At 48.6% G+C, this 22,214-nt stretch overlaps 1 protein-coding gene across 6 annotated transcripts in view; it reads left to right on the top strand.

Moving 5' to 3' along the window:
- kmt2d (lysine (K)-specific methyltransferase 2D) overlaps nucleotides 1–22,214 on the top strand; it is a 76,503-nt gene that overhangs the window by 20,862 nt on the left and 33,427 nt on the right. For 3 of the 6 annotated variants that reach the window (XM_088330139.1, XM_088330142.1, XM_088330138.1), the window contains 18 exons: nucleotides 529–642; nucleotides 1,937–2,041; nucleotides 2,116–2,297; nucleotides 3,171–3,335; nucleotides 3,523–3,632; nucleotides 6,291–6,332; nucleotides 8,387–8,545; nucleotides 10,515–10,706; nucleotides 12,092–12,214; nucleotides 12,284–12,405; nucleotides 12,763–13,027; nucleotides 14,350–14,421; nucleotides 15,703–15,843; nucleotides 17,695–17,764; nucleotides 17,849–18,087; nucleotides 19,023–19,096; nucleotides 19,229–19,279; nucleotides 20,175–21,533. In XM_088330139.1, coding sequence (XP_088186265.1) covers nucleotides 529–642; nucleotides 1,937–2,041; nucleotides 2,116–2,297; nucleotides 3,171–3,335; nucleotides 3,523–3,632; nucleotides 6,291–6,332; nucleotides 8,387–8,545; nucleotides 10,515–10,706; nucleotides 12,092–12,214; nucleotides 12,284–12,405; nucleotides 12,763–13,027; nucleotides 14,350–14,421; nucleotides 15,703–15,843; nucleotides 17,695–17,764; nucleotides 17,849–18,087; nucleotides 19,023–19,096; nucleotides 19,229–19,279; nucleotides 20,175–21,533 — 3,585 coding nt within the window. The remainder of the gene's footprint in view (nucleotides 1–528; nucleotides 643–1,936; nucleotides 2,042–2,115; nucleotides 2,298–3,170; nucleotides 3,336–3,522; nucleotides 3,633–6,290; nucleotides 6,333–8,386; nucleotides 8,546–10,514; nucleotides 10,707–12,091; nucleotides 12,215–12,283; nucleotides 12,406–12,762; nucleotides 13,028–14,349; nucleotides 14,422–15,702; nucleotides 15,844–17,694; nucleotides 17,765–17,848; nucleotides 18,088–19,022; nucleotides 19,097–19,228; nucleotides 19,280–20,174; nucleotides 21,534–22,214) is intronic. The other 3 variants (XM_088330141.1, XM_088330140.1, XM_088330143.1) reach the window with 3 other exon arrangements.

Raw genomic sequence — 22,214 nt, 5'->3', positions numbered from 1 at the left:
ACACGGAACGACGGGTCCTGTCTTCGAACCTCGGCCCCCTGTGAAAAATCTTCATTGCGTTCCGTTACTGTCATTTGTAAAATCCCTTACAGTCAAATAATTAGGTTAACAAATCCTTCATTAACGACGATGAAAACGGGAGCGGGCCGGCTCCTTTTATGGTCTGGCGATCGCTCACCGCGGATTGTTAAAGTGCCGGAAAAGTCGTTTAGGAACCGGCTCTCTCGAGCGCGTCGAGCCGAGGTCGTCGTCGCTCAATATCGGAATCGAAGCGACGAGCGAAACCCGAAGGTCCGTCAGAGAGACAAAAAAGCTGGGAAACGTTCGTCCTAATTCCCACGAAGCCGATATTATTCCGATACGATAAATAACCGACATTTGATATTTGGGTCGAACGGGGCCACGATCGCTCGTCGCGAAAGCGAATCGGCGAGGATTCCGACCGTGTGACGAAAGCACAAAGCGGAATCCTCCCGGGGGCCGGACGAGGCCCGCGGGCCATAACTTTCCTTTCTTTTCTTTTGACAGCTCAGCATGACCGCTGACTCCGGAGCAAGTAAGGAGGAAGAAGAGGAAGAGGACGACAGCATGCAAAACACGGTGGTTCTCTTTTCAAACAGCGACAAATTTGTCTTGCTGCAGGTACGCCTCCTTCTCCCTCCGGTCTCCATGCTCTCCGAGCGGGGGAGCTCCGACCTTATTCCTTCTCGCTGTTAAGAATTCAATATCCAAATTCTTCAAAGGAGTTATCCGACTCCGTCGAGCAAACGCCACCTGCGTTCACCCCACAATGAATGCGCCCTCCTTTCTCCATGGAAAAGATGAACGAGAATAGCCGACATTTTCACACGGGGGCGGGTTTCGTTTCGTTAGCGATCGAACGAAGGAAACTCCGTCGAAAGCGGCCGAACTAGTGTCGTCGGAGTCTCTGCGAAGCCCTCCCTCTCCGCTCCTCTAGCTTTCTCCTCTCGGCCCACGTCTTTCCGAAAGACGGTGTGCCGGCTCCTCCCGCGGGCGTGCCAATGAAGCCCAACGCGAGCTCCGCCACCTCGCCGCGATGTCTGGAAAACTCAAAACGGCAAGGAGCGTTTCTCAAAACAATGCCTGCCGTCCTCTGTCATCGGGGCCCCTCCGCATCTGGTGCCCTGAACTTTCACTGCTCATTGAATAAAGGCACAGTCAGTCAGTAACTATGGCATTAAGCTCAATAAATGTAACTTGTATTCAATCGTATAAAATCCTTTATAGTGAAATGTATAAAGTCCTTCAATCCCTCTCACGGCCTCAACAAATTGAGGCCATAAGTGCTACTTACTATGGATGTAGAAAGTGAGAGAAAGAGAAAGGATGAGTGCAAGTAAGAGAGTAAAAGAGAAGAAGATAAAGAAAGAAAGAAAGTGAGAGTGACAGAAAAGTAGAGGGTGTCAGATCTGAAGCGACCGTTTGCGTACGGGAGAGCTTATCGATGTCGATTGATCGTAGGAGAAATTCAGACGAGGACATTTGGTATTTTCTCAATCGCAATCGGAGAGAGAAAAGAAGGTCCGAGCATCTCCTCGGCCCATTTCTCTCTGCTTTCCCCTCCTCCTCGCTTATGTTTTATTGCAGTTCTGCCGGGGCGGAGACAAAGAAAGAAAAAAACGACTATCCCTCCTGGACAGTCGTGGTATGAAACAAAGAAAACTTGGAGATTAGAAATACACTCTTTTGAGTAAATACGTTTAAGCCTACTTTACAAGAAAAAAAACACTATCCCTCCTGGACAGCCGTGGTATGGAACAAATAAAACTTGGAGATTAGAAAGACACTCTTTTGAGTAAATACGTTTAAGCCTACTTTACAAGGAAAAAACTGAGTAAGAGAGGAGGCCACCCGGTCGGGGCCCCCCTGCCAATATCCCCGCTCCCCCTCCGACTCCCCGATCTCCGTCTTTCAGGATATGTGCGTGGTGTGCGGCAGCTTCGGACGAGGCGCGGAGGGCCAGCTGCTAGCCTGCGCGCAGTGCGCCCAATGCTACCACCCTTACTGCGTCAACAGCAAAGTAAGCCCGCGTCTCTGACTTTTTTTTTTTGCCAGAACGAGCCCCCTTATATTTTTTTTTTGGGGGGTCCGCAGATCACCGGCACCATGCTCCGCAAGGGTTGGCGCTGTCTGGAGTGCATCGTTTGCGAAGCCTGCGGCAGCGCCTCCGACCCCGCCCGCCTCCTCCTCTGCGACGACTGCGACGTCAGCTACCACACTTATTGCCTGCGCCCGCCCCTGCAGACCGTGCCCAAGGGGGGGTGGAAGTGCAAATGGTGAGAGAAAAAGGGATCGCGGAAAGGCAAAGAAAGAGAGAAAAAGCGCCCGAGGGAGGCTGGAAAGGCCAATGGAAAGAAAGGAAAGAAACGCAAAGAAAGAAAGAAAGAAAAAGTTAGCTATCGCACTTACTGCTCGCAGCCGCCCGTAAAGCGAGTGCCCGAGGGATGCAGGAAAGTGAGAAAAAAATAGATGGAACGAAGAAGAGATCCTGAAAGAAAGGAGAGAAATGAAGCATGAAGAAAGGGGACGAGACAAATAAGTAGAGAAAGAGAAAGCAAAGAGTTGGGAAGCCAGAAAGAGTGTAAGTCCTGTTGATTTGTTGGGCCCCTCATCACAAGGAGTCTCAAAGGGCTGCACAGACTACAGATGATTGCAAACCGCAGAATGAGAGAAAAGGGAGGTAGAAGAAAGAACTAGAGAAAAAAAGGAGTAGGGCAAAGAAGGCGATAGAAAAATAAAGGGGAGAGAGAGAGAAAGAGAGGGTGAGAAAAAAGACTGAAAGTGAGTGAAAGTGACAGGGAAAAGAAGAGGAGGTCATGGAGGGGGATAGAAGGTGAGTAAGGGGGTCAAGAATAGGAGAGAAGCGATAAGGACAGAACATAAGGATGGGAAATAAAATAAGAGGGACGAGCAATGAGAGAGAATGAAAGAGACAGTGAGCGATCACACCCCTAAACAAGGGGCGACTGGAAGCGCAAACGCTAAGAGGAAGAGAAAAAGAAAAGTCGGCCATCCCGCTCCAATGACCATTCCCGTGGCTTTTTAGAAACGAAGATCTCTTTTTATCGGCGGTCGGTCGTTTGTTTTGAGCCGAAGACGGGGGCCACGGATCCATCTGGTGTTTAGCGGTCCTTCTGTGTCTTTTTCAGGTGCGTCTTCTGCGTCCAATGCGGCGGAAAGTCGGCGGGTTTTCACTGCGAGTGGCAAAACAATTACACGCACTGCGCTCCGTGCGCCAGCCTGGTCACGTGTCCGCTATGCCGGCAAAACTTCATGGAGGAGGAACTGCTGCTGCAGTGCCAGCACTGCGACCGGTGGGTGACTCCCAGATCCGTTATCCCTCATCGACCCCCCCGTCGTCTCGTGACGTTTGCGACACGCCGACGGGAGCGAATCGGGGGATGCTGTCGTTGTGCGGCCTTTTGAGACATTTTGTGGGGGGGGGGGAAATGGGACGTAATCCATTATCCCTTATCGACAATTTGTGTGTTTTCCTCCAAGATGGGTGCACGCCGTCTGCGAGGGTTTATATACGGAGGACGAAGTGGAGCAAGCGTCGGACGAGGGATTCGCCTGCACGTCCTGCAGCCCCTTCCTTCACAAACCCGTCGGTGAGTGGAAACTATACCGGAAAGTCTCAAAGTGAACCGTTATTCCTCGTTTTGACCTTGATATTGCCGTCACCGATCATGTTGACGATGCCTGAGCATTGCGGCCCGGTCGTCCCGGAACGAGGATGACCTCGTGTGCCGCCCCTTCCCTACGCGTGCCGAGCTTTTTGGTTTTCCCTTGCCGTCCCGTAGGTTTTAGATCAGGGGATTCCCTAACCCTAGTGCTTTTCTACCTTTAATGCTAGTAAGAAGAAATGTCATTTGGATTTTTTTCTGTATCTCTTGGCCAATGAGACGCATCAGAATACACATGCGAGTGTGACGTCCGCCGGCTACCATTTCTGGGAAAAATGTGTCAAACATAATGTTAGTCTGTGCGAGTCATGGAGAAAAAAAAAATGTAGATTTTAAATATGTTTTAGATTCACTTCCACAAAACGGAATGGTCAACGATTAAGGACGACTCAATTCCCGAGGTTATAACTGTGACCATGTCAGACAGATGAAGGTAAATGCATCTGTCCTCTTCTTGTTTGCAGTATTTAGTGACATTTTTTAAAAGAGGACTCTGCTCGCACCTGGTTTTGTAAGCAATATTCACACACATGAATTGAATTGGCGTATGTATTTTCTGTGCAGCCCTTTGAGACTCTGATTAGGGGGGGGCCCCAAAGGAACAGGACTTGACTTGACATGAGGTTTATGAGTTTTCCCTTGCCCTCATGTAGGTCTTAGATCAGGGGATGGTGTCATAATACTCTGTGCTTAGCAATAATCTGTGGTCTGTGCGGCCCTTTGAGACTCTTTGTGATTAAGGGCCAAACAAATAAACAGGATTGGACTGGAGTGACGCCCTTTGCGGAGGATCTGCGCTGTGTAACCTAAGAGAACAGATAATAACGTGATTTGTCTAGCCTTTAAGGCTGTGGGGTCTAAATCGACCTCTTACATGTGGGAGAGCTATTTACAAGTTGCTAACGCTAAAAAAGATACACCAGGTATTTGACTTTTTACAACTGGCAGTTGGAGAGTGGGAGGGGCCAGGAGAGGAGGAGCTTACTCACGTCCGTCTCCTTGGCCGCGCTCCTAACTCTGGGGGGCCCTTCCCCCACCAAACTGCATTTATTTAGGCAGAACAAAGAGGGAGTAAGAAAGAAACAACCTTTTGGGCGGTACCAATATTGGAAACAGAAACGTGATAGCATCTGGTTTAGAAATACACACTTTTGGGGTAGTACCCTAAGCCCACCTCACAAAGGCAAATCCCATTTTTTTTCTTATCTAGCTTTTTGGGATCTGCCAAAAGGGATCCGATCCTCAGGGTTCCACTCTATTTCGGGAAAAGACCTTTTCTGATTTCAAGTAGGAGCTTCTACTTCCAAGAATCGCTTTGAGTACGCGGGACTTTGTCCGGTGGTGATTCGTGCGGACGAGAAACGAGTCGGGCGTCGACGAAGGTTCTCATTTGTGATTGGGGAGGAGTTACAACCGTACGTGGAAGAGTCGAGTCGATACGAAATAAGGAGAGAAGGCATCAATGGATTTTCAACTCGCGAGGAGAAAAGGGAGATGAGGCTTCGGATAAAAAAAATTCAAACCCGTTTATCCTTTATCAAATCTCCCAGGTTACAAAAGGCTTTGAAAATCCAAGTGCAGCAGCACGATTGGCCCGGAAAAATCACGAAAGAATCCAAAATGGACCAAAAAAAGACAGAAAACCAACCAAAATATGCCAAAACCTGAGACCATCCCTTCCTTGAAAGAACCTCCCCAAAAAATCACAGTTTGTCCAGAAAACAGCCCCAAAAATGACCAGCACAAATTGACCACAAACTATGACAAAAAAAGGCAACCTAACATTGGCTATAAACACAAACAAAACTACCGAGTTACGACTAAAAACAAAAATTGGCTGGAGAAAGACCAAGATAGGACAAAAAAAAAACAAGATTTGGCCAAAAAACGACTGCTAAGTCGACGGTTTAATAGTCACTCGGAATAAGGAGAGAAGACGTCAATGGATGTTCAACTGGCGAGGAGAACAGGGAGATAAGGCTTCAGATAAGAAATTCCTTTGCTCTCCCCTGATCCCTTTCTCTTTATCAAATCTCCCAGGTTACTGAAAATCCAAGTACAGCAGCACGATTGGCCCAGAAAAATCACGAAAGAATCCAAAATGGACCAAAAAAGACAGAAAAACATAAAAAAGACCAACAAAGATGACCACGAAATAATCAAATTATGACCAAAAAAAGCTAACCTAACATTGGCCAAAAACACAAACAAAACTACCAAGTTACGACTGGAGAAGGACCGAGATAGGACAAAAAAACAACCAAGATTTGGCCCAAAAGAAAACAACCCGACTGTTTAGTAGTCACTCCAAATAAGGAGAGAAGACCCAAAATGAAAGAGATGCTTTGATATAAGAAAGTTGTTCTGGAAGGCCTCCCTCGAGGCCCTGAGCTTTTATTCAAATCTTTTCGGTTACAAAAATCAAATACGCCCTTAAGGGGTGCGCGGATCAAAGAACGGCATCATGATTGGCTGACGGCAACAACGATGTCATGGTCAAAACCACCAACGAGGGTTCACCACCGCCATCAGAATAACCAACCAAACTCTTTTCCCTTTCTGTGTTTCCTTCCTGGACCCTAGTGGAGTCGGCCATCATGGCTTCCATTAGGATCAAAGAGCCAGGTAAGGGATTTCTTTTTTCTTTTTTTGTCCGTTCTTGTTCTTTTCCACCCTTTTTATGGACATTGTTTTACTTATTGACACTTGACGTCTTTAGTTGTGTTTTGCGATTTTCATTGGGGCTCTCCAAGCCCAGAGCTACTCTTTGCTATACTCATTAAAGGACACCTACTTTTACATGCATTTCTTGAATAGACGGCTTAGTTAATTAGGTAATAATGGTAGCTCGATAGCTGTCTAGAAAGGTAACTGGAAGAGCGCTAGATAGCTAGCTAAAAGAGTCAAATAACCACTCAATAAGCGGAGAAGAGACGGACTGGCTATCTCCGTGAACACGAGGCGGTGTCACCCCGGGCACAAAGATTTCCATCTGCCGCAGGGACTTTCAACTTTCGGCCTAGCGTGTGACCTCATCCGCTCCGCTGTTGCTAAACGACAACACAGCACCCCGAGGCCATCCTGTTCATCTGTTAATGATCAACACAAGGATACTGCTGGAAGTGTCAATTTCCCTACTGGGATGAATAAAGTATTTATATCTATCCATCTATATCTGTATCTCTATTTAGACATTTATCTAGACATCTAGACATTCATCCAGACATTCATCTAGACATCTATCTAGACATCCATCTAGACATCTAGACATTCATCTAGACCAGGGGTCGGGAACCTATGGCTCTTTCTATAAGTATCTGTGGCTCAGAGATAAATTTGATTGCATGCAAAATTTCTCCATCTTGTTCAAAACTTGGGTAGTCTATCCTGTTCAGGCACACGCAAAGCCAAACCAAAACTAATATAATGGCATTACTTCGAAGTATATATATGGCACGTTTTTCACTACAATTTACAGTCAAGGTGTCACGTCAAAAAAGGGGGAAAAAAAAACTCGTTTTGGCTGTACAACGCTAAAGAATCCTTTATATAAAAGTTCACTATATAATCTGTGTTCAGATACCTTATGATGAATCCACAGAACTGTAAATACGCCAAAACACCGGAAGAAAACTTATTATCTGATTGGGTGAGTGGGAGGGATGGACGGAGCTATGCAAAAAGTGCAAGCACTCCCTCCCATCTCTCGCCCTACTCCGTCTGCGCCAAAAGTAAGCACATCAGGCTCCCTGTTCTCAGAATGTTGTGACCTTTTTACAAAATAAATGCTTGCATCTGGTTTTGAAACCAATATTTTGGAAAAAAGGGTCAAAAGGAGTTGAACCGATCTTGAGTCATTGCAAGAAAGAGACAAGTTTAAAGTGGTCTGTTTGTTGATTTTGGGACAGGGGCTCTGGCATTATTCTCTTTTCATCATTTTTATCAAATCATCAAAAATAAAAGTGCTGAAGACTAAGCTTTTGTCTGGGGCGCGGGTTTAGCAATTGAGTCAATTTGTCTCATAATATATGGTGTGGCTCTTTCCCAAAATAAAATGAATATTTTTTGCTTTTATGGCTCTTTGAGTCAAAAAGGTTCCCGACCCCTGATCTAGACATTCACCTAGACATCTCGACATCTATCTCGACATCCATCTCGGCATCCATCTAGACATCTACCTAGACATCGAGACATCTATCTAGACATCTAGATATATACCTAGACATCTACCTAGACATCCAGACATCTATCTAGACATCTATCTAAATAAATAGCTGGATAAAAGCTAAAAACAAAGCTAGCTAGCTCGCTAGAAAGAGGCCAAAGTGACGCTGGATAACTAGTGAAAACGGTCAAATTTGAGCTAGATAACATGTATAAATGTCAAAAGCTAGCTAGCATGCTAAAAAGGTCGGAAGGTAGCTAGTAACAAAGCCAAAAAGGTAAACGGATAGCTGGCTAAAATGGCTGGGGTTGTATTTCCCGTCAAAGAAATCCATCAAAAGCCGGACATTTGTCTCATACGCCGAGAGATTCTCAATCTATTCTCTTCAAGGTCGTCGAATCCTTTTGGTTTGCGTCCACCGGGCGGGCGGAACGGAATCCCTCCGAATTTCTTTTCCCGTCCTCGTCGGGAACAAAAAGGGAAGGGTAGAATAATACCGGCTCTTTGTTTCCAGAGCCCCAGTTCTACCGCTTGGAGGGCGTGTGGCTGACGGAATCCGGCATGTCTTTGCTGCGGAGCATCTCCATGTCTCCCTTGCTCAAGAGACGCCAGCGCCGTTCTCGCCTCTCCTGCGAAGGAATGGATCTGAGGGAGGAAGGGGAAGAAGTCCCAGGTGCGCCACCCCAGCCTTTTTCCATCTTTAGGATGCCCTCCTAGAGGAGAAAGTCTCCCCTCTCTACCCCGCTCTCGCGCTAAAAAACGGCGGCCGAAAACCCACCGAAGGAGCGAGTCAAGAAAAAAAGAATCGTCCGTCCGTGATCCAAGTAGGGTCGCGGGGGCGCCGGAGCCCATCCCGGCTATCTTTTGGCAGCGGGCCACTCGCTCGCACGTTCACACCTAGGGAGATTTCGGTTAGGCCAATCGATCTGACGCGCCTGTTTTTGGAACGTGGGAGGAAACCCACGCAAGCACGGGGAGAACATGCAAACTCCACACCGGAGGTTCCATCTCACGACCTCGCCGCTGCGCCGCCGTGCCGCCCCCGAACCGAACCGACCCTAGTATTTCGCGGAATCACTAGAGTCGATTTCTATCGTAACAATTCTATCGTGGTATTTTTCTCTTATTCTTGCCGGAGTACTTTTGTAGTCTCGGTAGTATTTTCTTTTGAATATTTCCAAAGGAAGGATCCTTATTTTACCGTAGTTTTATCTGTGTAGGGTACAGGTGTCAAACGGGCGGCTAAGGGATTGAATCCGCCAGACACTCAGAGAAGCGCAAGAGAAAAACGAGCTGCTGTTTGAAATATGTCAACTTGATGTTGCCAAAAAATGCCTCTCACAAGACACCGTACTTGTATTTCTCTCTTTCTTTTCCACCCCTTTTCTCCCACTCTGTCTCTATCACTCTCTGTCTTTTAACCTCTTTCGCTCTAACTTCCTTTTTTCCTTTTCTCTCTTTTCTCTCCTTGTGTCTTTCTAGTTCTCTTTGGATTTCTTTCTTCCCATCCCTTTATTTTCCCCCTCTCTCACGACTTTTTATCTCTCTTGTTTCTCACACTCTCCCTCTCTTTCTTTGTCCCGCCCTCTCTCCTTTTCCCTCCCTCTTTCTCTTATTTCTCGATCTCTTCTTTTCTCTCTCTTTTAATCTACTAGTTCGTCCCCGACAGAATGTTTGTTCTATGGTGTGGCCCCCGACTTCAAATGAGTTTGACACCCCTGGTGTAGGGTATCCGTTTTTTGTAGCGGTGTTTTTTTTTTTTGTATTGTGTTCCAAATATATTACTAGAGATGTATTTAATAGTATTCCCGTCGAAGTATTTCCAGAGTTGCATTTTCGTAGTATTTCTTTCAATCTTTTACTCGCAGTACTTGTAGTACTTAGGAAACGTCAACTTTTTCATCCACCAATCGAGCTAGGTCCTCAGTTTCTACAGACAAATTCCAAATGTTTAAAATTGTATGATTTAGTCAAATTTGTCACTGTACAACAGCCATTTAGGGTCAACAAAAACACGGTGCCAGAAAACATCCAAAAACGATTCACTCGGAAAGAGGGAAATTCTAACTTAAGAGGCTGTCGTCAATTCAATATTCCAAAGGTGAGAACCGCCAGGAAAAGTATGCGTGCGTCTGCGTGCGGAGTCACACTTTGGAACAATTGACACGACCGGAGCAAACGATGTCCGACGATTCACGCCTTCAAATTTAAATACAAAAAAAACATGACTGGCGGAATACAGAGAGGAAGAAAGTGGGGTCGATTGGAAATACTGCGTTTACAACTATGATTAACTGTTATTGTTGCTATTGTTATTACATATTAAAAACGCTAGCGTCTCCTTTCAGTATCACGGGAGTCATTGTCCAGTCTCTGAATTTCCTTTAATCCTCGCGGAATTCTAACAAGCCAATGCAATTTCCTCCGCGACCGCGGCCTTCAGCCACGACAACGTAAAAAGACACATCCCTGTTTCGATTTGGCACTATTCTCAATCGGTCGTAAATATATGCTCGCCTTCGCGACGGCCCTCTTCAACGGGCACGCGATTCAAAGAGATGTGAAAAAGTTGCCGTATCGCTGCTGAAAAGGGCTTCCGGTGTGGGCGGGGCTTAACGCCGTTTCTTAAACTGTGGCCGCAGCCTGCGGGGACGCCATGGATTGCGACGGCAAGACGGAGAATCCCGGCAGTCCCGACCGAGAAGGCGGCGTCGAAGGCAACGGGGCGGAAGGCGACGCCCCGGAAGGCGACCTCCTCAAAGGCGACCCCCACAAAGGCGGCGCGGACGATACCGAAGACGGCAAAAAACGCAAACGGAAACCGTACAGGCCCGGTAAGTTCACAGCAGAGCTAAACTACGGCCGCCCCGAATCCTCCAAGACGCTTGAATATTTACAGTGGTTATTGAAGGATGGACGAGCGCTCGGATTCGGGCCGTAGCGCTTGCGTAGGATCGAAACCGTCGCCGTGTTTTCTCAACCCGTCGGTTTAAAAGTCACCTTGACGCTTCGGAGCAGACCGTATCGCCTGGCCCCAGAAATACGCACCAAAGAGAGAAATTTTGACGGCGAGGGAGAAGTCGTTTATTGAAAATCGTCGGCGTTCTCGTTCATCTAAGAGACAATCGGCTTTCTTATACCCTCCGGAGCAGACGCGTCGCGTCAGAAATATCGCACGTTGCTTAACGTGTCCTCTCGCGATGACGCGCTTGCTTTTCTCAAAGTGCATGCTTCCAGGAATTGACATTGTTTTCTCAGAACGGTTTCGTCCTCTTTCGATTCTCCAAAATGACGCGATTTCCAAGAAAATCGCCGGAGTCGGCCCGACCCGGCCAAATTCCTGTCGGCTCGCGAGCTGTTCCAGACCAAGGCGGCTTTAAATGTCAGGAGAAACGAGCCTGGAATTTCCCGTCCAAACAAATATGTCCCGGTTATGTCGTTAAGCTCCGACTTCATGAATCCACAACAGACGCTGCTCTCTGGCGGCTTCGATTTGCCGTCGCGCTTCTTCTTCCCTCGTGATTAACGGCAGTCTGCATTAGTTTGTATGGTATCAAGATAGATAGAGAGAGAGATCGATATAGATAGATAGCTAGCTAGATAGATGTCTAGATAGATATAGATAGATAGATAGTGTTAGGGAAAAAACGATATTACAAATGTAGCGTTTAGCAAATTGTTCGAATGAGTTATCTGACTCCATTAACCAAAAACAAACTTCATTCTCCTAACAATGCGTGCTGTTTTCTTAATTTAGGGAAAATATTGAAAAAGAGACAGGCTTTTCCTCACGGGGGCAGATTTATTTTCTTCAAGCATTTAACTAAGTGAATTCCATCGCATTTAGCCGAATTATTGTCGAATTGGTCTTCGTCGAGCCGCCCTCTCACGATCTTCCATCTCTGCTTCCGTCTTTTCACACGTCGGGGCGTCGGCCCCGCACCGCGGGCGGGCCAGGAACTCCCCATGTGTCCCCCACCTTGTCTGTCACGAAGCAATAGAATATATAGAATAGAAAAATAGCCAATATAACGTGTTAATATAGAGTATTTCAATAGTGCTACAGAAAGTAAATCGGGTCATATGCAAACGCGGGGGTGCTTTTACTCCCCCGGGCGGAGTTCAAGAGCCTCACGGCACGAGGAAGAAAGGATCTCCCCGGTCTGTCGGCGGAACGAGACGGTGACAGAAGCCGCTCACCCGTCCGGCTATCTTTCAGGAATCGGAGGCTTCATGGTCCGTCAGAGGAAATGCCACACTCGCTCCAAGAAGGAGTTTTTCGCCCAATTGGCCGGGGAACGCACGCTGGACGGGCAGCCCATCGAGAGGACCATCGAGGAAGGTGAGGACGGAGGAGGGGAACGGGTTGGGCGCGGCGCGGTGAAGGACGGGATTCTTGCCGCCCGTCCAGGTCCTCACCCCGACACGGATAACATCATGGATCCCAAAGGCTTGGACGGAGAAGAGCAGGCTAAGAAACGGCGAGGGAGGAAGAAGAGCAAACTGGAGGACATGTTTCCCGCCTATCTGCAGGTGCGCCTCTCCCTTTATTTCTCTTGTTCTCTTTCTTTTTTCTGTCACTCTCTCTTACCCCTTTTCTTTCTTGTTCTGTCTTTTTTTTGTTTCTTTCTCTATCCTGCTGTCTATTTTTTACTTTTTCTCTATTGCTTCCTCTCTCTCCCCCTCTTTTTTGTCTTCTCTGCCTCTCTTTCTCGTTTTCCCTCTTTCTCCGATTTTCTCTCCATCCTTCTCTCTCTCTCCCCTCAGTCTTTCTCTCAAATCTACTCGTTCGGTCCTCGGGAGGCGTTTTGTCTTTTTCTCCAGCACCGAGTTTGACACGGCCGGCAACACCGGCACCTAATACCGCGTGCGCGTTTTGGGTTCCGGCAGGAGGCTTTCTTCGGAAGGGCCCTCATCGAGCTGAGTAAGAAGGCGCTGGCGGGCGGTCCCGGCCAGAAGCCGGCTTCCTGCCTCCTCCGACCCTCCTTGGCCCCGCCCCCTCCTCTCGCCGCCGCTTCGCCGCAAGGTAACCGGCAAATGTCGGCTCCGGTCGGCTCGACTCAGACGCCGGACTCTGTTTTAGCGGCCGCCGAGGAGACCGGCGGGCTTCGTCTCAAGCAGGAGGCGGCCGAGGGGCAGCACCATCGTGGAGAAGGTGCGCCGGGCCGACCGCAAACTCGCCATTGTTATGAAATGAAATATATAGCGCTTTTCGAGTCCATGACTTCCCAAAGCGCTTTACGACGTGCTCCACGTTTCCCAATAGCGGCCTTGTATTGCAGCCATGTAAGACGCGAACCTGCTTATTGGGGATATTAGGGGTTCAGTGTCTTACCCAAGGACACTTCGACATGTAAAACGGACGAGCCGGGATTCGAACCGGGATCGAGCGCTGTTCTGACCTTGTTACTGAATCGCCATAGAATGGCCAGCGGGTGGACTTTTAAGATTTAGGACATTTTTTGATATGATTTGTCTTTGATTTAAAGTTAAAATATTACAAAAGATGTAGACAGTGTAGCACGAAGGTTACATTTAGGGTTCTGAGATAGGGTCGGGGCCCACTGAACAGCTAGAGTTAGGTTCAGGGTTTCGAACTCGGGTTTGAGCAGCACATTTAGGTCGTAAACTGACTCATATTAGGTTTAGAGCTAGGTTTACAGTTTGAAAGAGGGTTAGGGTTACAGCTTGGGTTCGGGCGGCAAGTGAAGGGTTTATAAGGAGTTTAGGGTTCTGAAATAATATTGGGGCTAGCGTTGAGAATAGAATAGAATCGACCTTTATTGTCATCGTTACAAAATGGGTTGAACGTATTGTGACAACGAAATGGGACGTGGCACTCCAGTCTCGCATTTTAAAGTGAGCATAGAAGAGAACAAGGAAGATAAAGGGACAAAGAAAATGTTTGTATCGTCCTTGTCGCAGGCTTTGTTTTTCCCTGGAGGGGGGAGGGACAGACAGAGATGGTCGGATCCAGCTAGGTGGGGGGAGAGGGGAAACGGCGGAGGGAGCAAAAATAAAAGCGAGGCTGCCGGTCGGGCCTAGCTGCAAAACTCACAAGGCTACCGCGACAGACCAGAGCACGTTCCTGAGCAATGCCGGATCCATCGTTCACAAAACGAGTGAATCGGAGCTGCGGATCGCCACCGACGGCTTCGTTCGTAATTGCGGTATTTTTGTCTTCGCGGAGTCTCGGCTTCCCCGACGCCGCGGTCCAACGAGCGGGACGCGCGCTACACCGGCACGACCGAGACTGAGACTCCGGTAAAAACAGGGGTGGGGGACTATGCGCTGCAGTTTGAAAGAGGGTTAGGGTTACAGCTAAGGTTTGGTGTAGGGTTAGAAGCTAGGGTTTGGGCGGCAAGTTTCTAAGGGTTTCTAAGGAGTTTAGGGTTCTGAAATCATGTTGGGGCTTGAGTTAAGGTTTGAAACCAAGGTTTACGCCTTATTTAGCCTGTGTTGCATTTTTTTCCCCAGGAGTCTTTGCAGCATCCTCAACACCCAAAGTGTTAACGGATCCTCAAGACCGGGATGCGGAAAGAAGCCAAGGTAAACAATGTTTGCGACCCTACCAGAGGTGGGTAGAGTAGCCTAAAAATGTTACTGGAGTAAAAGTAGTCTTACTTTAGAATAAAAGGACTCGAGTCAATGTCAAAAGCAGTCATCCGAATCGTGACTTGAGTAAAAGTCGTACTTGGTGAAACAACTCGAGGACTGAGTAACCGTAGCAGCGACTAAGTATTGTTAGGTTTAAATATCAAAATGTAGCCAAAACCAAATTGTTCCAAGGAGTTATCTGACTCCATTGACCAAACGCAACCTACATTCACCCAACAATGCGCGCTCCTTTCTTGATGGAAAAGATGAACAAGACTGGGGCAGATTTGATTTCATTAACAATTCAACTAAGTGAACTCCATCGAAAGCGGCCGAATTAGTGTCGTCGGAGTCTCTGGGAAAACCTCTCTCTCTCTCGTTCTCCCACTTCTCCTCTCGGCCCACGTCTTTCCGCAAGATGGTGTGTCGACAATTTTTTGTTGATACTAGAGCATAAATCATCAATCACAAATTTTCTCAAGTAATAGATAGATACTTGATTCATCCCCGTAGGGAAATTCACACTTCCAGCAGTCTCCTTGTGTTGTTTATTAACAGATGAACAGGATGGCCTCAGGGTGCTGTGTTTGTAGTTTAGCCACAGCGGAGCGGATGACGTCACACGCTAGGCCAAAAGTTCGACGTCCCTACAGCAGATGGAAATCTTTGTGCCCGGGGTTACACCGCCTCGTGTTCACGTAGATAGCCAGTCCGCCTCTTCTTTGTGTCTCTGTCCGCCCTAACGGGGCTGAACCTGGGTAGCTCCGCGTTAGCGTCCGGGATGCTAGACGTGAGCCAGGTTTCCGTAAAAGACGGCAAACTGCACTCCCTGTACGCTTTGATATTTTTCACCAGCACAGCCAGTGCCTCTGTCTTATTTGGTACCGTGATTACGGACGGTACCGAAGACTTGGAACGCCACTTAGCCTTCACCTTGTGCGTTCAAACCCATAACGACGGGATAGAAATGAGTCCAAAGTGTCGTTGTCAAACGGGACGAAAAACGGCGAAGATGGAAGCAGACACTTAAAACGGTAAATCACAAAAAGAGCGAAATAACACGGAGCCGCGGGAAAGGCTGCCGCTCGCGGCGGCGCCTACGATGGCATGTATAGTGTAGAGTGTTTTCCAAATCCTCCCAGAAGTAGAAGATTGAGCGGATGTCAGAGAGCAAAAGTAACCGGTTACTCCCCACCTCTGCTTTGTACTCCTGAAACGCCGCGCTGACGTCAGGTCTTCCACAAGGGGTGGAGAATCAGGACTCGGAGCAGTTTTTCCGAAAGGTCCTGGGAGTGTCCGAAGGCTCCGCCCTGGAGGGGATCGGGCCCATCTCGCAAGGCAATCAGGGAGAAGTGGCTTGTAGCGCTCTCGCAGGTGAGGACCCCGTCTTTTTACCGGTGAAGACCACCATCGACGTGAACGTACGGACCCGACCCTTAAAAATGCTTGATTTTTTATGTTTTGTTTACAAGGCTCGTATTTTGGGTGAAGTGCTCGGAAACACTCGTTATTTCCTTCGCCGTGTTTCCCGGCGGTCTGACTCGATATAGTACGCTATTTCAAGTTTGCATAAAAGTGACGCCGACGGTGGCTCCGGTCCTCATTATCGAGTCGTCACGTGAAGCGTTACTGAACCCGAGTGTAGCATCCGAGAGGACGGGTCAGTCGCGGCAATTCCAGTCTTTTGGGACGCTGCCTTTTCGGCTCGGCTCGCTAAAAGAGCGCTATGTTACAAATAACGGTAAAACGGGATCCGCGATATGATTTAGCAATTAGTTCTTTCGTTTGCTTTGCGGGGGATCCCTGAAAAACACGTGGATTTTAAATGGAAATATTCAGAGTTTCGGAGCACACGCGGGTATCCGCCTCGCCCCAGAAATATGCACAGATAAGTTTTTTATTGATCTTCGTCAATGTCCAAACAACATTCTCATTCGTCTAAGAGACGATATGCTTTCTTATACCCTCCGGTGCAGTCACGTCAGAAATATCACATGTGTCCTCTCGCAATGGCGCGCTTGTTTTTCTCAAGTGCCTGCTTCCAGGAACTGACAATATTTTTCTCAGATTTTTTTCGTCCTCTTTCGATTCTCCAAAATTGCGCCGATTTCCAAGAAAATGGTTGGAGTCCGGCTGACCCAGCCATATTCCTGTCAGCTTGCAAGCTGTTAACCCTAACCTGACATTTAAACTCTGGAGAAACAAGCCTGGAATTTCATGTCCAAACAAATGTGTCCTCATTATGTCGATAAGCTCCGACTACATTATTCTACAAGAGCTAAAAAAAAGTTGTCATATACACAAACATTTTTTTTAAACACATTTAGAGTCGAACAGCAAAACAAAACCCCCTAACATCTAAACCGATGAAATATAAATGATAAAATGGCCAATTCGATGTGAACCAATTCAGACACAGATCCTCTGAAAAACATGCAAACAAAATCAAATAAGTACAATAAAAAGCAAAAGATCAGCAGTCTCACAATCAATAGAGAGCAAATTGGGTTCATTTTTCCTTCTCTCTTTACATACATCACGTTCTTTCTTGGCATAAAGGGCAGAATCCATGTCAGTTTCTAGCAGCCCATTGACACAAAAAGATCCTTTACAGCAGGGGTGGCTAACCGGTCCTGGAGAGCCGCACGTTTCGGAGGTTTCTCTGCTCCAACACAGGTGACGCCAATAGCTTTAGCTCAGGAGGTAGAACACTCGTCTCGGGACCGAGAGGTCGCAGCTTCGATTGCCGGCTCCTCCATGTCGTATGTCGATGTCTCCTCGGGCAAGACACTGAATCCTCGATGCCCCCGATAATCAGGTCGGCGCCTTGCATGGCTGACTCCCTATCGGCGTGTGTGTGAATGGGTTAAGTGTGAAGCACATTGTAAAGCGCTTTGGGAGCTCTTCATTGACTTTAAAAGTGCTCTGAAAATGCAGACCATTTACCACGGGCTTTGTGATAGCTCGATTGGAATCACTTGGATTGGAGCAGAGAAACCTCCAAAACACGCAGGACCGGGTTCGCCACCCTAGCTATATAGGAACAGCTGAAAATAGCATATAATGAACGTGTGCTGCTTGCAGCAAGACGGCTTTTAGTCGTCAAAGTCAGCCCAAAACAAGTACTGCTCACCCCTGGCTTCATACACCTAAACTATCCCAAAAGACTTGTTTTTGGTAATGGTGAAAATCCAGTCATGGAGTTGAAATGCTGTCTTGTCTCAGGGTCTCTGCCTTCAGCGGGAGTCATGGAGGCTTTTCCCGCCCTTTCCCAGTCGCCCTTCTTCGACACGCGGTAGGAGGCGCTAGATTTATAAAGCGGCTCTATTGCCGGAAATCATCCGCGGTCTTGAGACAGGTTTTCGTCAACGCTCCTCAGGGAAAAAGGCGGCGTGTTCAGTCCCAACGGCGGCGAGGAGAGTCCCTGGGCTACCCCTTCCACCCCGGCCACTCCCTCTTCCCCGAGCACCCCCATGGAGTCGGAAGGGGACGGCCTCTCCTACAACCAGCGCAGTCTCCAGAGATGGGAGAAGGACGAAGAACTTGGAGAGCTGTCCACCATCTCTCCCGTTCTTTATGCCAACAGCAACTTTCCCAGGCTTAAACAGGACTATCCAGGTAATGTGCGGCTGCGATAACCCAAAACCTCATCCGGGACGACCTAGGTATGGTGTGGCTGCGATAACCCTAACCTGGGACAACCCCGGTACTGTGCGGCTGCGATAACCCAAACCCTAACCCGGGAATACCTACGTATTGTGCGGCTATGATAACCCAAACCTGGGACTACTCTGGTAATGTGCGGCTGCGATAACTTGAACCCTAACCCAGGAATACCCAGGTGACGTGTGGCTGTGGTAACCCAAACACTAACCCGGGACTACCTAGGTGTTGTGTGGCTGTGATAACCCGAACCTGGGACTACAACGGTAATGTGCGGCTGCAATAACTCAAACCCTAACCCGGGACTACCTAGGTAATGTGTGGCTGCAATAACCCTAACCCGGGACTACCCAGGTATGGTGTGGCTGCTATAACCCAAACCTGGGACTACCCCGGTAATGTGCGGCTGCGATAACTTAATACCCAGGTAATGTGTGGCTGTGATAGCCCAAACCCTAACCCGGGACTACCTAGGTATGGTGTGGCTGCGATAACCCAAACCCTAACCCAGGGATACCTAGGTATTGTGTGGCTGTGATAACCAAAACCTGGGACTACCCTGGTACTGTTCGGCTGTGACAACCCAAACCCTAACCAGGGGATACCCAGGTTATGTGTGGCTGCGATAAGACAACTCCTAACCCGGGTCTACCTAGGTACTTCGTGGCTGCGATAACCCAAACCCGGGACTACAAAAGGGTGTGGAAATCAAAGAACGGCAGCACGATAGGCCAATAGTGGCAGGGATGTAAACGGTGCATAATAGTCGAAGCAAAGAGCAACATTGCGCAATAACGAACCGACATACCGTGCAAATCTCTCTAGCAGGAGTCCGATCGTAAAAACGCAACGAACATTTCTGTCCTTGAGATTCTCGTTCCTGTTTTCAGACTGGGCGAGTCGCTGTAAGCAAATCATGAAAATCTGGAGAAAAGTTTCAGCGGCCGACAAGGTTCCTTATCTGGTAAGGACGAGCGTTGGTTACTGGACTATAAGCCGCACCGGACTATAAGCCGCGGCCCACTTGAATTCGTATTTTGCGGCTTACAGTCGGGAAATAATTCGGAAGAATTAATCTTTGCTTCGACCCCGACAGCAAAAGGCCAAGGACAACCGAGCGGCTCAGAGGATCAACAAGGCGCAAAAGGTGAGTCGGAGCGGTCTATATGGAGAGAAGATGTCGATGGATTTTCATCTTGCGAGGAGAACGGGGGAGAGGGATCATTAAAACAAAAAAATCCATTCTAAAAGTCCTCCGATGAGCCCTTTCGCTGGATCGAAGGAGATCCGCCCTAAAGGTTGTGCGATCGGATGAACCCATTCACGATCGGTCGACGGGGACAGTGATAAAAACACCATAGTCGAAATAAACCACGACGATGCAAAACAACATTCGAAAAAAAAGGAACGCTCCTGGTTTCCTAAGCGATCTCCTTCGCTGGCATTCAATGGTGAAAACACCTACATTTTTTGTAAGCGAGGCAAAAAGGTCGTCAACTCAAAGCGAGACAAGGAAATGGGACTTGACTTCAAGGCCTTGACATTCAAATGAGACTTAATTATAGAGCCGGACAAAGAAATGGGACTTGACTTAAAAGCAAGACAGGGATTTGGGATTCGACTAAAGAACTAGACAAAGAAATGTGACTTGACTTCAAGGCTTGACATTCAAATGAGACTTAATTATAGAGCCGGACAAAGAAATGGGACTTGAGCTAAAGGTTTGACATTCAAATGAGACTTAACTATAGAGCTAGAAAAAGAAATGGGACTTGATTTATAAGCAAGACAGGGATTTGGGATTGGACTAAAGAGCTAGACACAGAAATGGGACTTAAAGGCTAGACAAATAATGTTATTATGTAAAGCTCCTAGATTACAAAAGTAGAGGTGCCCTAAAAGGTGTGGTCATCAAAGAACAGAAACATCATTGGCCTATTGTGACAATGACGTATTTTTGACAGTCGAAGTCATGAATTGCGATCTTTATTACATTTGTCCAATATTGAAAACATTTTATTTTGTTTTTTCCTGTTTAACAGCAGGCCGAGAGTCAGGTGTGCCGGCCTATCAAGACCGAGGGGGTCCGTCTTAAAGGGGAAAGACCGACATTGCACCTCCATATCCCGCCTCCGTCAACTTCCACTTCCTCTCAGCCCAGCTCAGCAGAAAGCCCTTTCCCCTTCCCCTTGGATTCCGGATCCCCCTCCGTCTTTTTCTCGGACGGGCCCGCTAAGACCCCGGGGTCGGCGGAAATTCATAACGATCCCTTTGCCAAGTTCCCCCCCAGGTCGCCCCACGCAACCGGGGCTAGCCCCCTGCGTCCCTCCTCAGGGTTTTCGGCTTCCGGGCCGCAGGGGCCCTCTCAGGGAAACCCGGGCAGTCTGGGCCCCTTTGACATGCAACCGGGGGCCGCCAGGCGGGCACAGCAGGCGGACCCCTATTTCAGATCGCAGTTAGCGCTTCAACAGGGTCATTTATCGCAATCTCAACAAGGCTCTCGCGAGTCCCCGGCGCAGAGCCCCCATCGCAGAAGCCTCGGGAACGAGTCCCTCGTTTTTTACGGGGAACCTCCGAGAACCCCGCAGACCGACTACGGTTCTTCTCCGATCCCCTCGGTGGCGACTTCGCCCGCCGGCCAGTACAGAGCCGACCTGAGCGCGCCTTACCCGCGCGGGAAAGCCGAGCTCGGCGTCGGGTCCCCCGCCGAGATGCCGGAATGCGGGACCGCCTTATTCAAGGCGCCTTTGACGCCGCGGTCGCATCAGGGAGACATTCACTCCGGAGCGTCCCCGAGCCACCCCTCCGAAGGCTACAGGCAATCGCCCTCTCACAATTTCCCCGACCATCACGTCCCGTCCCCCAAGTTGCAGTCGGGTGACGGATCTTCTCTGGGGCCCCACAGGCAACAGGACGTGTCCTCCAGGGTGGCTTCCAGTCCCCAATCCCAGGGCAGTTGTCAGTCACCCCACACTCCCGGAGGGCTTTCCAACGAGGCTCACTCGGCACAATCTCCCGCCACTCCTCGTTTCCAGTCCCCGGATCACTCTTCTCGACCGCCTTCCAGGCCACAATCCAGAGACCCCTTTGCGACTGCCCACAAACCACCTCCGACCGGAGCTTCCAACGCCAACGGTTCGCCTCAATCGCAGGTCTCCTGCGGGAGTCCCGGCGGGGAGACGCTCTCTCGCAAACACTCCGGGCCCCCGACTCCCTTCGGTCCCGACCCGGGGACCGGACAGCCGCGGCAGACGGACGGCTACGGTTCCGTACCGACATCTGCTTCCGGGTCGCAGGACGTTCCTCATCGGCCTGCCAATCCAGAAATGTCTGATGTTACCGCGGCCCAAGACCCGGCCCTGGTAGGCTTGAGTCCCTCTGAGCTGGACAAGCACAGACAGGTAGGAAAGGATTCTCCTGAGAACAGTTATACGAAGCGCACACATCCCTTCCGATACCTTCAGTTTCATAGTTTTCCACTTGTTAACGTGACCTTTTCCGGATCATTCAAGATGACCATTACAAAGACGAGCGCATATTTACTACTTCACCTAAAGAAAGCTGCAAACGTGGCGTCAAACGTGAGGCCGATAGTTTTAGATGACGACGATAGGGCAGCCATCATGTGGAGAATAGTGCCAGATGTGTCTTTTTTGTTGTTTTCATTGGTAGTTGCCTGGGTACTGAACCGCGGTGCATTTGCTTGTCATTTGTCCTAGAGGTTTAAAGGAAACCTCCAGTGACCTGACTTCCACTACGACAATAGAGAGAGTGTAGCGTTTTTGATAAATAACTGCTGTCCTTTATTAAAATTCGTCAGCGTTCGAACAGCGTTCTGATTCGTCTAAGAGACAATCAGCTTTTCTATACCCCACGGAGCAGAAATATCACGTCAGAAATATCACGTGTTGTTTTTCTCTGACCGGCCGCATGCTTAACATAATTGACAGTGTTTGTCTCCAAATTGACCTATCTCAGCCGACACCGTTTTGCAATCGTCCACATGTTCCTCATCAAGCCACAGTGTTTTTCCCTCTTTAATTCTATTGGCAAGCTCTGACTTAACTATTCCACGACAAAGG

The sequence above is a fragment of the Urocampus carinirostris genome, chromosome 3, assembly GCF_059441175.1.
Source record: "Urocampus carinirostris isolate Australia breed hairy pipefish chromosome 3, RoL_Ucar_1.0, whole genome shotgun sequence".
Lineage (NCBI taxonomy): Eukaryota > Metazoa > Chordata > Actinopteri > Syngnathiformes > Syngnathidae > Urocampus > Urocampus carinirostris.
The sequence above is the reverse complement of the archived record's forward strand: the minus strand, read 5'-3'. Positions and strand labels throughout refer to the sequence as shown.